At 46.7% G+C, this 13,949-nt stretch overlaps 3 protein-coding genes across 4 annotated transcripts in view; all 3 read right to left on the bottom strand.

The window, feature by feature from the left end:
- Positions 1-13,949, bottom strand: part of LOC135203804 (gastrula zinc finger protein xLCGF3.1-like) — a 124,415-nt gene that overhangs the window by 50,454 nt on the left and 60,012 nt on the right. The window lies entirely within an intron of this gene.
- The window catches only part of LOC135203803 (gastrula zinc finger protein XlCGF17.1-like), a 54,663-nt gene that overhangs the window by 12,220 nt on the left and 28,494 nt on the right, over positions 1-13,949 (bottom strand). The gene's annotated exons all lie outside the window — the stretch shown is intronic.
- Positions 1,350-13,949, bottom strand: part of LOC135203478 (oocyte zinc finger protein XlCOF22-like) — a 52,596-nt gene continuing 39,996 nt past the window's right edge. Inside the window, exon 4 of the mRNA XM_064233201.1 lies at positions 1,350-2,490. Coding sequence (XP_064089271.1) covers positions 1,477-2,490 — 1,014 coding nt within the window. The 3' untranslated portion in view covers positions 1,350-1,476. The remainder of the gene's footprint in view (positions 2,491-13,949) is intronic.

Genomic DNA, 13,949 nt, shown 5'->3' on the forward strand with positions numbered 1-13,949 from the left:
AAATGAAAACCTGGAATCTTTGGCAGAGGTATGGATGAACTCAGAACTATGCACTCAATAGAAGAGATGCTGTTGCAAGAGATGTTTATACTTGTATACAATAAATGGAGAAAGATTTTTTAAGGCCCAAATTGTGTACAAAGAGCAATTGGGGAATACAGTGAGGAGGAGCAACATGCTGATATGGAAGACAGTTCTTAGCAGAGGTCAAATATTCTGGTTACCTTGGGGACACACTGGACTGTGAAGCATATATCAAAACGAATTAAGAAAAAAAAGCTCACAACAGCTTAGATGAAGTGAAAAGCAATTTTTAGAACACTAGTAAATAAGAACACTGTAATCACATATATTAGTGATTTATGTACTGTATAAGACCTGTAATACTCATGTAGATCACATGGCACTTAGAAAAAAATAGATATAATAGCGTCTAGCAGCTGGAAAATAGACTAAGATAGTTTGGCCACATAATGAGAAGCAATAAGCATTTAGTCAGAGAAGCACTAGCTGATATGAAAGTAGATAAAACACCAGTAGCAATTCTAAGAGTCATGGAAGAAGAATTAGACCACATGTACAATTCAGCCAGAAAGTGCATAACACTGAAGAAAACTCATTCTATGTCTAACCCAACAAAAAGGAAATTTTTATGTAGAATAACTAACAGAATACACCAGAATTAAAAATTAAAAGTTGTTCAGCCCTAACTGATTTACAAACTACGTATATACTGTTTTCGAGGTTTAAAAACCATTTCAAGGGTATCTAAGAAATTTGAAACTTTAAATCGCTCTGAATCAATGAATTCAGAATAATGACCATTCATATAAGTAGAAAGAAATTGAACTATAAAGAAGTTGGTATCTAAAATGTAATGGACTGAGATTGGCTTTACTTAAATAGTATGTATTATTTAGCTTGCTGATGGCATACTATTTCTAGGGCTTGAAAGTATTCTGCCAGTGCAGTGTTACCTCTTATCTGGATAACTCTTGTTAAGATGACACTAGCTTTTTAAGAATTCCATAATATACTATTACTTATAACTCTCAGTGATTATATAGTTTCCTCTTGCATATTGCCCAGTGTGTGTGTGTGTGTGTGTGATTTTTTTTAGATACTAATAAGGTCATTAGGCTGACAATAAGTTTTTCTACATTCAGCAATAGATACAGACTTCTCCCTTAAAATTCATTCTCACTGAGAACATCTGGGTGACAATAATTACTTCCTAATTTTTGTGCAACTGAACAGCTTATCTACAGAATGGATTCTTTTGTGTATTTTGAACTCTTTAAGAAAATCTAATTTGGAATTTTATTTAAATTCTAGTTTTTTGTCCTGACTAAAAAAGACAAAAACTATTATATATGTATACAGTTTGAGGAAACAGCATCTTGTTTTCAATACCTGTCATATGTATATTAAGTTTTATTCTTACTTGGATGAGTTCACCATGAAAAATAATCACTTTTATCCAGTGTGAGTTTTCATGTGCCTTTTGAGATGATGGGATAAAGAAAAACTACTTTGGCATTCACTGCAAGTGAATGGCCTCTCTCCAGTATGAGTTCTTATGTGTATTTTGAGGCTACTTAAGCGAGAATAACTTTTAGGACATTCATTGCAAACAAATGGCCTCTCTCCAGTGTGAGTTCTCATGTGGATTTTGAGGTTATCTGAATGAGAAAAGCTGCTTGGACATAAAGTGCACACAAATGGCTTCTCTCCTGTATGGGTTCTCATGTGGATCTTGAGATGTCTTGCGAGGGTGAAGCTTTTTTGACATATGGAGCACGTAAATGGTTTCTCTCCTGTATGAGTTCTCATGTGGTTTTTGAGACGACTCGAGCGAGTAAAACTTCTTTGACATACTGAGCAAGTGTATGGTTTCTCTCCTGTGTGATTTCTCATGTGGATTTTGAGATGATATAACCGAGTAAAAGTACTTTGGCATTCAGTGCAAGAAAATGGTCTCTCTCCAGTGTGAATTCTCATGTGGTTTCTAAGTTGACACAATTGGGAAAAACTAGTTTGACATTCAGCACAAGTTACTGTCTTCCTTACTGCACTGGGTTTCTTGGACAACATGTCCCCATTTTTGTCATTTTCATCAGTCTCGTCACCCAAATTCTCACTAAGTAGTTCCCCGAAAGATACGAACGGTATTTTAGAATCATTGGTGACTGGCGTATTAAACTGCAGATTTTCTTCTGCAATAAATTTTTCACTTTCCCCATCATAACTTAGAGAGTCTTCCTCAATCTTTATAGATTCAGATGAACAATTCACATCAAATTCACTGCAGTCGATATATTCTGGCTCTCTCTTAACATCTATGGAAGAGTCAACAAATACAGAACCATCAACTGTGATTTCAGTAAGCTCATCCTCCAAAGTTTCTTTCTCTTGTTTGATTGAAGGCAACGACAATGAGTTTCCAGCTTCCATTTTCATAGGATTTAAAATGTACAGTACTACTGAATCCTACTTTGCTTTTTGTCCATAAAGATTACGGCATTAAAAAAAGAAACACTCCCAAGCCTTCATACAATAAGATAGATAAAATGAGAGGAAGAATTTATGAAACCAACATAATTTTCTTTTAACACTAAGTTCTAACTCTTTTAATACTAAGTTCTAAAACTCACATCATCAGGCTGCATCCAAGTTTTCTTTTGCGTGTTCAAACATTAAAACTTTTCACTTTCGGCCTGCTTTCAATGATACTGCCTCACTGTATATTACGTATTATAACAAATGCAACACTCAATCACTGTTACAAAATTTCAGATCTTATGTATAATACAGTACTTCATTCTTTACCAGTTTCAATACTTGATAAGCTTTTCAGTATGGAAAAGTCTATACTATATTCACATTTGGCACTAAGAGCTATATTATTTCAAAGCAACACAAGCCTTGTCAATCCTCCGTATCATTACACCAGGAATCTGATGTCATTTTCCTCAGTTTGGAATACTCTGAAATAAATAAAATGAAAATTCAGAGTAAAAACAGGCTCTGAATAGTACTGCCCACAATCAAAACAAAATAACATACAGTACTCCAAAACAATTTCAACATTCTACAGTATATTATAGCCTTTGCTAATTCTATGTAAAGAATTCTCTAGGAAAAAACAATCAGATCTTTGCTCAAGAGGACAATAATATCCTCAACAGATTTCTTTGCTCAAGTGGACAATAATTTCCTTAACAGATTCAAACTGTAACTAAACATTTAATTCTCAACAAAGTTGGTCCTTCCCACAGTCAGCGTCTGCCTTCCCCACAAGGCCTGACATACCTCTTGTTCCTTCTTAATCATCTATGTCATCTGATGTAGCTGTGAGAAATTAACAGGGCCATGAGGTGGGAACTTAGTATACTATAAGTATGACAAAACTTTATTTTTTTAACTTTACATTTGTTTCATAACAAACCCACTGTACTTATGAGTAGCCAGAATTTGAACTTAGAAGGAAAAGAGGGAACCACTAGAATCACAGCACTGGCTAACTGAGACCTGTGGGTTACTCTTGGAACTGATATTAAGCAAAAGAGCCAAGACTTTAGAAGACATAAACTGAGTTACAATCATATATAAGGAGGGCCTTACTAGCAGTGCTGATGTAACCGCCCTCAGTTCCACAGAAGAATCTACTGTAAGTCCACATATGTCAAAGAAATGGCAAGTGGGTACCTATAACCTAGCTTCCTCTGGCAGTTTAAGAATAAAAGGTCAGGTGTCTGAAGATCAAGAGTGCTTGCTGATCCACTAAATCAGACTGCCTTAACCAATCACAGTAACAGTTCCATTTGTTTGGCAGATGATATATGGATATTCTGTGTAGTCTAGAGACTTTTCTCTAACACTGCAATGTCAGGTTCAATTCCAATTTAATTTTCTAGGAAAAAAATAATAGACCATAAAAATGAACAATCACCCAAAATACATTAATGCATAAATACCAGCTTCTGAGTTAAATCTAGAAATATCGCTTGTATTATATATTTTTATCTCCAAGAATCCCCATAAAGGTACTGATATCTAAGTTCACAGAAGATGGTATTCACCCAAAAAATCCCTCACAGCCAAGGGCACCATATAATCTTCACAAAATGGCTGGTAATCACTAGCCACCAAATAACTATGGATTAGGCAAGTATGTCCCATATGTAACAACACAGAGCTATTAAAACTTGTTGCCACTACCACAAGGATGATCAGCAGTCTTTTAAAGTTCTATCACTGAGATTAGTAAAAACAAAAATAAATAAAAAAAAGCACCACTCCTGCTGGGCTCTGTTCATGTACAGATGGAACAACCAATTCCAGTTCTTCCTGGTGATGCCTTCTACAGTCATGTTTCTTCTCAAAATGATATTGTTAGTATACAATAAAGTTTTGTACATACTTACCTGGCAGATATATACTTAGCTTAGGTCTCCGACGTCACGACAGAAAATTCAAAACTCGCGGCACACGCTACAGGTAGGTCAGGTGATCTACCTTACCCGCCGCTGGGTGGCGGATGTAAGAACCAGTCCCCCTTTCTTGTCAGATTATTTTCTTCCACCTGTCTCCTGAGGGGAGGCTGGGCGGGCCATCAATCGTATATATCTGCCAGGTAAGTATGTACAAAACTTTATTGTATACTAACAATATCATTTTTGTACATGAACTTCCCTGCCAGATATATACTTAGCTGATTGACACCCTTGGTGGAGGGAAAGAGACACATACTCACCTAGAAAGTGGGGACAACACATGTTAAAGGAATAAAAAATATAAACCTCTGGTTCTTACCTGATTTAGGCAGAAGACTTCATAGTTACTGTCTATTAGTCTGCGTTGCCTAAAGAGTCTCAGCGAGGGCGTGACCTATGGCTGAAGAACTCTTTGGGTCTACCAATGGGAACTGAGTCCACTTACTTGGCAGAATCCAAGCAGGGTCTGGTCAATGGGGATCAACCCGCTTACATGCCAGAGCCTATCACTACCAATTGCGGAAGCAGCCAAGCAAGCAACCGATCACCTAACCAAATACTAATATTAGTATACGAAAGAAGGAGCTGCCTCCTGCAACCTCCTTCGTACAACCAAAAACTCAAAATTAAAACTAACAGGGAAAAAGATTAAAAAGGATGTGTTTCAGCTCCCTGCCCCAGCACTGAATCCGCCGATACGTAAGGGCCTAGCCCAAAACACTTTTCATACGTAATCGATACGTCTTTTAGGTAGTGATTGGAGAAGACTGATTCACACCTCCAAAAAGTGGCCTTCATGAGGTTTTGCAATGACATATTCTTCTTGAAAGCCAAAGACGTTGCGATGGCCCTTACTTCGTGCGCCTTGACTTTCAGAAGACTAAACTGTTGCTGATTGCATGAAGTGTGGGCTTCTCTAATAACCTTCCTGATAAAGAATGAGAGGGCATTTTTAGATAAGGGCCTACTGGGGTCCCTTACAGAGCACCAGAGATTGCACTCATTAGCAGCAAGTCTTCTCTTCCTCTGAAGATAAAATTTCAGGCTTCTCACCGGGCAAAGAGATCTCTCCTCTTCTGTCCCAACTAAGGAGGATAAGCTTTTAATTTCGAAGCTCCTGGGCCACGGTGAAGAAGGGTTTTCATTTTTGGCTAGGAAAGCCGGAAGAAAAGAGCAAACCGCGGAGCCTCCTTGGAAACCTACCTCACCTTCTAGAGCCTGCAGCTCGCTGACCCTCTTCGCTGAAGCTAACGCACAGAGAAAAAGTCTTCATCGAAAGGTCTCTGAACGAAGCTGTATGGGGAGGTTCGAACCTTGAGGACCTCAGGAAGAGCAGCATGACATCTAGATTCCAGCTAGGAACTAAGGAGGAGGTTCTTTTAACCGTCTCAAAAGATTTGATTAAATCATGGAGGTCCTTGTCTTCGGATATGTTTAATCTTCTATGACGAAAAACTGAGGAAAGCATGCTCCTGTAGCCCTTGATGGTGGAGACTACTAACCCGCATTTTTCCCTCAGGAAGATAAGGAAATCTGCTATCTGAGTCACAGAGGTACTGGAGGAGGAAACTTTATGAGTCCTGCACCAACGTCGAAAAACATCCCACTTCGACTGGTAGACTCTAGATGTGGAAGGTCTACGAGCATTGGCAGTAGCCCTTGCAGACTTTGCCGAAAAGCCCTTAGCTCTGACGAGACTCTTGATAGTCTGAATCCAGTCAGACTGAGAGTGGGGAGGTTTTTGTGAAACCTGTCGAAGTGGGGCTGTTTGAGCAGATCGACTCTTAGTGGTAGGGATCTTGGAACATCCACCAGCCATTCCAGTACCTCTGTGAACCAGTCGTGGGCGGGCCAGAACGGAGCTATCAAAGTCATCCTTGCTCCCTCTGAAGCTGCGAACTTCCTTAACGTTTCCCTAGAATCTTGAAAGGTGGGAACGCGTAAAGATCCAGGTTTTTCCAATCCATCAGGAATGCATCTATTGCCACTGCTCTTGGGTCTGCAATAGGGGAGCAGTATAGATCTATCCTCGCATTCCTGGAGGTCACAAAGAGATCGAGATGGGGCCTGCCCCACGTCCTCCACAGCTCCTGGCATACGTCCGAGTGCAGAGTCCACTCTGAGGGAAGGACCTGATTCCTTCTGCTTAGCAGATCCGCTCTGACATTTCTTTCTCCCTGTACGAACCTGGTGAGAAGACTTATCTTCCTTTCCTCTGACCACAGGAGGAGCGATCTCGCTGTCTCGTACAGGGACAAAGAGTGAGTCCCCCCCTGTTTCCGAATGTAAGCCAGGGCTGTGGTGTTGTCCGAGTTGATCTGAACTGATTTTCCCTTTACGAGGGGTTCGAAGGTTTTGAGAGCTAACCAAATCGCTGTTAGCTCTTTCTTGTTGATGTGCCAGGACACCTGATCCCCCATCCAGGTGCCTGACACTTCTCTCAACCCGAGAGTAGCTCCCCAACCTATGTCCGAAGCGTCTGCATATAACACTAGGCTCTGGTTCCGAACCTGCAAGGAAAGGCCTTCCTTGAACAGAAGAGGGTCTAGCCACCAACGTAGATCCTCCTTTATCTCTTGCGAAATCTTGAACGCAAAGTCCAGACCTTGAGATCTTTGATTCCAGTTCCTCGTCAGGAAGAACTGTAGGGGTCTGAGGTACAACCTCCCCAGAGAAACGAATTGCTCCAGCGAGGAGAGTGTCCCCAACAGACTCATCCATTCCCTCGCTGTGCATACATCTTTCTCTAGAAAGGTTGCTACCTTCTCCGAACCTCGGGTTATCCTCTCTGGGGAAGGATACGCCCGAAAAACCTGAGAAGCCATCAGAATCCCCAGATAGATACACTCTTGACTGGGGATTAGCTGTGACTTCTCGAAATTCACTAGCAAACCCAGAGAAGCTGCTAGATTCAACGTCAATCGTAAGTCCTCCAGACATTTCTCCTTGGATTTGGCCCTGATAAGCCAATCGTCCAAGTAGAGGGAAATCCTCACTCCCTCGAGATGAAGCCACTGAGCAACGTTCTTCATTAGCCCTGTGAATACTTGGGGGGCCGTGGAAAGGCCGAAGCATAGGGCCCTGAACTGAAAAACGTTCCCTCCCCACATGAATCTGAGAAATATGACAATTTGTCGAAAATTGCATTTTTCCTAACTATACAAACCTGAGGTCCTTTAACAATAGGAAGTAGCTAGCGGCAGCTGGAACGGTCGTAAGCTTCGAACAGGGGGAGGAAAAACGGTTAGTTAACTGCTTGTCCGACAGTCGCGCGCCGCGCGACTGGGAGGTAAACAAATCACTTTTGCTTTTGGCCCATGCAAAATACGCAGAGTGAGGGTGGCATGAGGAGGGACCTATATGTAAAGGACTCAGGTTTGTATAGTTAGGAAAATGCAATTTTCGACAAATTGTCATTTGTTCCGATACGTAATCACATCGGTCCTTTAACAATAGGAAGACTCACTTCTTGGTGGGAGGAATCTGAGTCTTTTGATGAACAGACTGGTGTTCGTCCATCCCTGGAATGCCTCCCTGGTCGTAAGAGCGAGGGAGGGATCCAAGCCTCTGTCCGATTGATCGGGGTGTGCACCGCAGGATCAATGGTCAGACCTCTGGACCGAGTACTAAGAGAGAGGCAAGCGTATCTCTTCGTACCAGCAAGCAAGAACTTGTTCCTGTTTGCAAGAGGCAACATAAAGTATGGGTTGTCTCAAGCTGGCATCCACTTCCTCCCCCTTGTTGGAGGAAGTGGTGGATATACGCTCCTATCCCTAGTGAAAGGGATAGGATGGGGCTCTGTTGAGTAGCTCACCTGCATCTTGTCCTTATCCAGCAGGGTGACGACCGTGTCCCTCTAACCACAGGTAGAGGGGAAGAAAAAGATGGGAAGAGGAGCCAGTCACACTCTCATTCACTCATCCATTCTTACGGTCACACCAGGACTTGATGCTGTTCAGCCTGCGAGGGTCTGGGTTCGCTACACAACGTGTTGAGCAGCCACCACGGGTCCCAAGGAAAAAGATCCAAGGACCTGTGGGCAATATCCCGAAGGTAGAAGGAAGGGCATGTGGTCTGGTTGGACCAGACCCCTGCCTTCAGTACCTGCGCCAAGGAGAAGTTCTTGCGGACAAGGCAGTATCTCCTTCGCATCGAAGGCGGTGAAGTCCATTAGGGAGGGGATTGTGAACGACTCGAACCAATCGTCAGGGACCGAAGGGTTCTGAGTCTTCGCTACGAAGTTCGGTACGAAATCGAGCGTCACGGATCCCCATCCCCTGGATGCTTGACTTCGCAGGAGAAGTCATGCAGTTCCTCAGAGGAAAAGAAGGAAATAGTCGCATGACCTATCCCTCTTCTCTACTTCGGTGATGTCCAGTACCCAAACTGGTCTGTCCGTTTGCCACGAAGTCTCTCGCATCCTCCTATCCCCATGCAGCGAAGTTCTCGGTAGTGGATAGGACACCGACACTCCATGGTGGGTGTCGATGGTATGGGTACTGTGACAAGCTATTAAAACGAAGTAATGATTGCTCTGTAACAACCGAACTAAGTCAACAGCGTAGTTCGTAACTGACTCGGGCGCTCTGACAGCTGCCGACTGACTGCGTTCGGTAGGAGGCAAGTTGTCCAAGCATCCGAGTAAGTCACGTGACCTTCGCCTTTAAAGGGTTATGCCGAGAGACCAACCAAATAATGTATTTGTTTGTCACCAATGCCGGACAGCGAGGTGATGATTCTCTTAAGGCATGTGCCCAACAGGCGAAAGTCAATTGCCTTCTAAAGACCGAGGTCCCTGAAGGCAAAACATCTCATGGTTGTTGAATCTCAGCTAAGGAGAAACAACACTATGTACCGTTGAAGATGAAGGTAGATATTGAATGCAACCTACGTCTTCACAGACGAATCGAGAGAAGGATTCTCAAGATTCATAACCTGTGCTTACAAATGACTGAAAACGCTAACCGCTATTTCATTGCTGTCCGGTGAGAAGTCGTAGTTGCAATGAAAGCGGGGCGTTCTTCAGTAATGAAAACACAGGGGAAAGCCGCCTGAAGAACTGCTTCTCATGGGCTGAACATTTGGAAGTAGAGCTGTCAGGTCGGAGAGTAGGCGATGTCTTCTGACACATCCCGTAATTCGGGTTGAACAATGAACAATTGTACACCTACGAATACGAGATATTTTGAAGACAAACTCAGATGTCTGCAAAATCATTCGCATTATCGCAGTGCGATGCAGCGGGAGACTTGTACAGACTTCTGTTACCGTGCGGTAAACAGAAAGATGAAAGAGTCCAAGAGATATCTCTGTTGAAAATTCTCGCAATGTCGAAGGCGATGGAATCTAGCGTCACAGCAGTAGATGGTCCTTCATCATTGCGAGAATCCCCATTAATCAGAGACTTAAGTCCATGATTGTTGGGCAGAGATACGGTTCGGTAGTCAATCAAACCAGGGGAGAGAGAGACATACACGACCGTGCATCTCGGAGGCCCAGCTGATACTGAGCTGCTGTCAGGCAGTTCAATACGCAGTAGTTGAGCCTGAGCTCTCGCCGACTCGTCATCCTGAGTTGCCATGTAATCCATTATTCCATGAAGGAATGCGTTCGGCTAGAACTACCGAGCATAAAAGATATGCTCGAGCAATTATATTTAGGCGAAACGAATTTCGGTAAATATAAAAGTTGAAATGGTGTTGTGACAAAACCATAAGTATATAAAATTGAAACTGAAAACTCCTGGGAGGTTGCAGGCAACCCCGAGTTGCAGTTCAATTAGAATACTTCTCTTCTAAGTCGCAATCCGTAGATAAACTAGGATATGCGCCTACCCCTCGGACAATTCAACTGCTTAGTAGAATCATGTCGCGAGGTTAATATACGTAGTATATTTGTAGGATTCTGAACAACGATCTCCATCCTAAATTCTTTCCTTCAAGAAAACAAAATAAGGATTGGAGATCGACCACCTTCGATCTCTATCAAAGAGTGAAGGAGAAGTCTTCCTCGAAGGAAAGCTTCAATGGTGAACAGAATACTAAGACGATAGTTCAAGCCAAACTGGATATTCCCGTCCGATCTTCTCTATTCCAGGTTGGTCGCCTACTGTAAGATAGTTTCTTTCAGCAGCAGTCTTCTTCCCAATGCTAGAAATTCCAGGAATTCGAGCATAGGCGAGGTTCCCGATTATCGTGTAACATCGGGGATTCTCGTCTCGCTCACTTTAGACCGTGGTCTCGCCTAAGTGTTTGGAGATCGTAAAAAACTCGAACACTCTGAATGCGCTAGAAATTCCGTAGTTAATTAACTAAGCAGTCTGCGAAACCCCCACCGAATTCGTGAAACGATATCGGCTGGTGGTCCTCTCGATTCCCGTAGAAATCGAGAATGGGGCAGGATCCCTCCTCAACGACCGGGGCTTACATCAGGTAGGACCCGAAGGTCCCCCCGGTAGCGCAGTCCCGAATGTGGGATCCTACAGAGAAATCTCTGTAGGATCCCTCCCCTTTCCCTCGTAGCCGTAAGGAGAGAGGGAATGGGGGAGGAATTGGATACTCGCTCGCCTTCCCAGTGGAACTAGCAGTTGGAGAAGAATAGGAGCAGCCATCGCCGTCAGAGTCTGGGAAAACGTATCGTCAGGAGAAAACGTTTTCCCGCGGAGGGTTACGAACTCTCACTGTAGGTAAGGGTCTGCCGCCACTGTGAACGTCGTCTGGGTGGGGCTGATCGACACCTGACAGGAGAGAGCCGATACCGTCCTCCGACTCATTCCAGTCCTCGTCGAGGTCGAAACCTCTCAGGAGGACCGAAGGAGTATTTAAATACGGTGTCCGAAGACACGTAGAAACGCCGCTGTCGCAGTAGAGGAGGTGGAAGTAGCTTGATCGACCGGCCAGAACTGAGAGAGCCTTCTTGTCCGGAGACGAGAGACTCTGGTTCGAGACAGAATCGGCAAGCTCCGATCGCGGCAGACCCACCGTCGGTTTGGGTTCCCTCTCGGGCCCCAAAACGACTCGAGCAGAGACGTGGGCTCTGCTGGTGGGAGCGGCAATCCTTCCGCAAGGTCATTATGCTGACGAATCAGCTTAATGACTTCTGCAAATTCCTCTGTATCTCGGGAGTAACCGCGTCTTGCGGAGTAGGACCATCCAGTCCCTCCAGCAAGAACAGATCCCGAGATACTCCTCCTTCCGAAGGAGGAACAGCGGCAGACCCCTGACGGTCGCCTCCAGCTACTTGCGCGTATGTCCTGGTCGGTCCTAGAACCGTGCCTGGTCCATACGGCATCATAGCGGGATCGCGAGCGGCGCACCTCTCGCGATCACTCATAGGTACCTCGCTCCTCCCGGTGTAGCCCGAGGAGGTTGAAGGTACAGGAGAGGCAGACCTGACGCTCCCCCCTAGCTCGCTGGCAGGACCAGCGTGCTTGGAGGGCTGCTGCTGATCGTCAACCCGCGGTGGCGATCGAGCAGCAGGCCTAGCCTTGCCACTCGCCTGGGGCGAGAGGCTCGGCTGAGAACGTCGACGCTGATCTCTAGCGTCAGGCGAGCTGTTGCTGGTTACCATCTCCGCCCGGTCCCGATGGGAGCGGCGTCAGGTGACCTGCTAGGTTCGCTGTCGCGGTGAGACCGGCGAGCGTCCTCTCGGCGCGTCGAGCCGCTGGTACCAGCCGTGGCTGGTACCGACGGCCGCAGGGACCCCTTCCTCGCCTCAACTTGTGGCTGGTCAGCGACCGTCACGTCAACCGAGAAGCAGCCAGCTGGTCGCGCGAGAGCGTCCACTGGCCTGGCGAGAGTCGTCTGCACGACTCTGCGCCAGTCTTCTGCTCCGCGCTTCGGTCTTGACGGCGAGCGAGCTCGGGTGTCAAGACTTTGGCTGGACGGTCTCCCGCGGAGACCGTCCACTCGGTACTTCTCGCTAACGAGAAGCCGAGGCGGATCCTGGTTTAGCGGCAGAACCGCTAGAACCAGGCGAGGAAGTGCCAGCCGAAGCTGGTACTCCTCTGGTCCCCGTCTTCTTCTCCTTGGTAGAAGAAGAGACGGGCCCTGTTCCCGAGGGAGCAGGAGGACCAGCAGAAGAGCTCCCCGAATCGCCGGAGCGAGACGGGCCCTTAGAAGGTCCCGAAGGAGCCTTCTTAGGGGGGAAAAACCCGGGTTACCAGCTGGTCGCTGCAAGAGCGGCCGCTGGCCTGGCGAGAGTCACCTGAGCGGCTCTCACCAGCCTTCTGCTCCATGCCGCGTCTTGGCGCCGAGCGAACTCTGGCGCCGAAACTTGGCTGCACGGTCTCCCGAGGGAGAACGTACACTCGGGATCTCTCGCGAACGAGAGACCGAGCCGGAACCTGGCGTAGCGGCATCGCCGCTAGCACCAGGCGAGGAAGTACCAGAGCTAACCGATACTCCTCTGGTCCCCCGTCTATCTCTTCCTTACAGAAGGGGAGACGGGCCCCACTCCCGAAGGAGCAGGAGGACCAGCAGAAGGACCCCCCGTCCCACTGGGGTGGGACGGGCCCTTAGAAGTTCCCGAAGGAGACTTCTTAGGGGGGAAGGCAGCCTTCTTCTTCTTCGGCTTATGGGCCTTAGAAGTCGAAGGGGAAGAGGCAGCAGCAGACGATGAAGACGAAGATGACAGCTTCCTCTTCTCCTCTTCCTCGTCAGCTCACGCAGGACAGTCGTCAGGTCCTCCATCCAGGCCGGAGCCGGGGCTATTGCCGAAGCAACACGGCCCGACTGCACCTGTCCGGAAGGACCTGGGACTGGGGAAGACACACCGTGGGCAGGACCAGCATGGACAGGCTCAGGAACCAGGAGCGACAGGAACAGCAACCAGCTCAGGAGCGGCAGGAACAGCGGCAGCGGTAGACCCAGAAGGGACAGCCAAGCCAACAGCGGGAATCACATCAGCGGCAGGTACGGCAGGCCCAGCGATCGCCTCGTAGAATCATCGGCAGCCAGCGGAACCTGGGTACTGGCGGCCGGTCCAGGGGCGAGCTGCTGGAACAGCGGAAGTCTGGGGCAGGCAACACGAAGAAAACAGGCGGCGGCGGCAACCCCCCCTCGGTACAGCGGCGGCCCTAGTAGCGGCAGACGGCGTCACCGACACAGCATGGGGAGTGTAGACCAGGAGGGGGGGAGCAGCATAAGCGGCCGTGGTAGTAGTGGAGACCGCCCCAGACCTCGCTAGACGCTGCAGCAGCCGTGGATGCTAGGCACGCCATGCCGCCGCGGTGGTCCATACCTGTCCAAGGTCGTCTCCCACGGATGTAGCACCTGCGGTAACATAGGTAGATTAGTAAGAGGGGTTCCCTCACACACGGGGGGAAGACATGCCCCACCCCGAACGCAAGGAAGACCCCAAATACAAAATACAACGAAGAAGCTGAGCGGGGGGCAGGAAGGAAGACGAAGAATCGGATACCAAGGGAGTCGCGGGAGAGCTTTCCGACGACTT

The sequence above is a fragment of the Macrobrachium nipponense genome, chromosome 36 (genome assembly GCF_015104395.2).
Source record: "Macrobrachium nipponense isolate FS-2020 chromosome 36, ASM1510439v2, whole genome shotgun sequence".
In the NCBI taxonomy this organism is placed as follows: Eukaryota; Metazoa; Arthropoda; class Malacostraca; order Decapoda; family Palaemonidae; genus Macrobrachium; species Macrobrachium nipponense.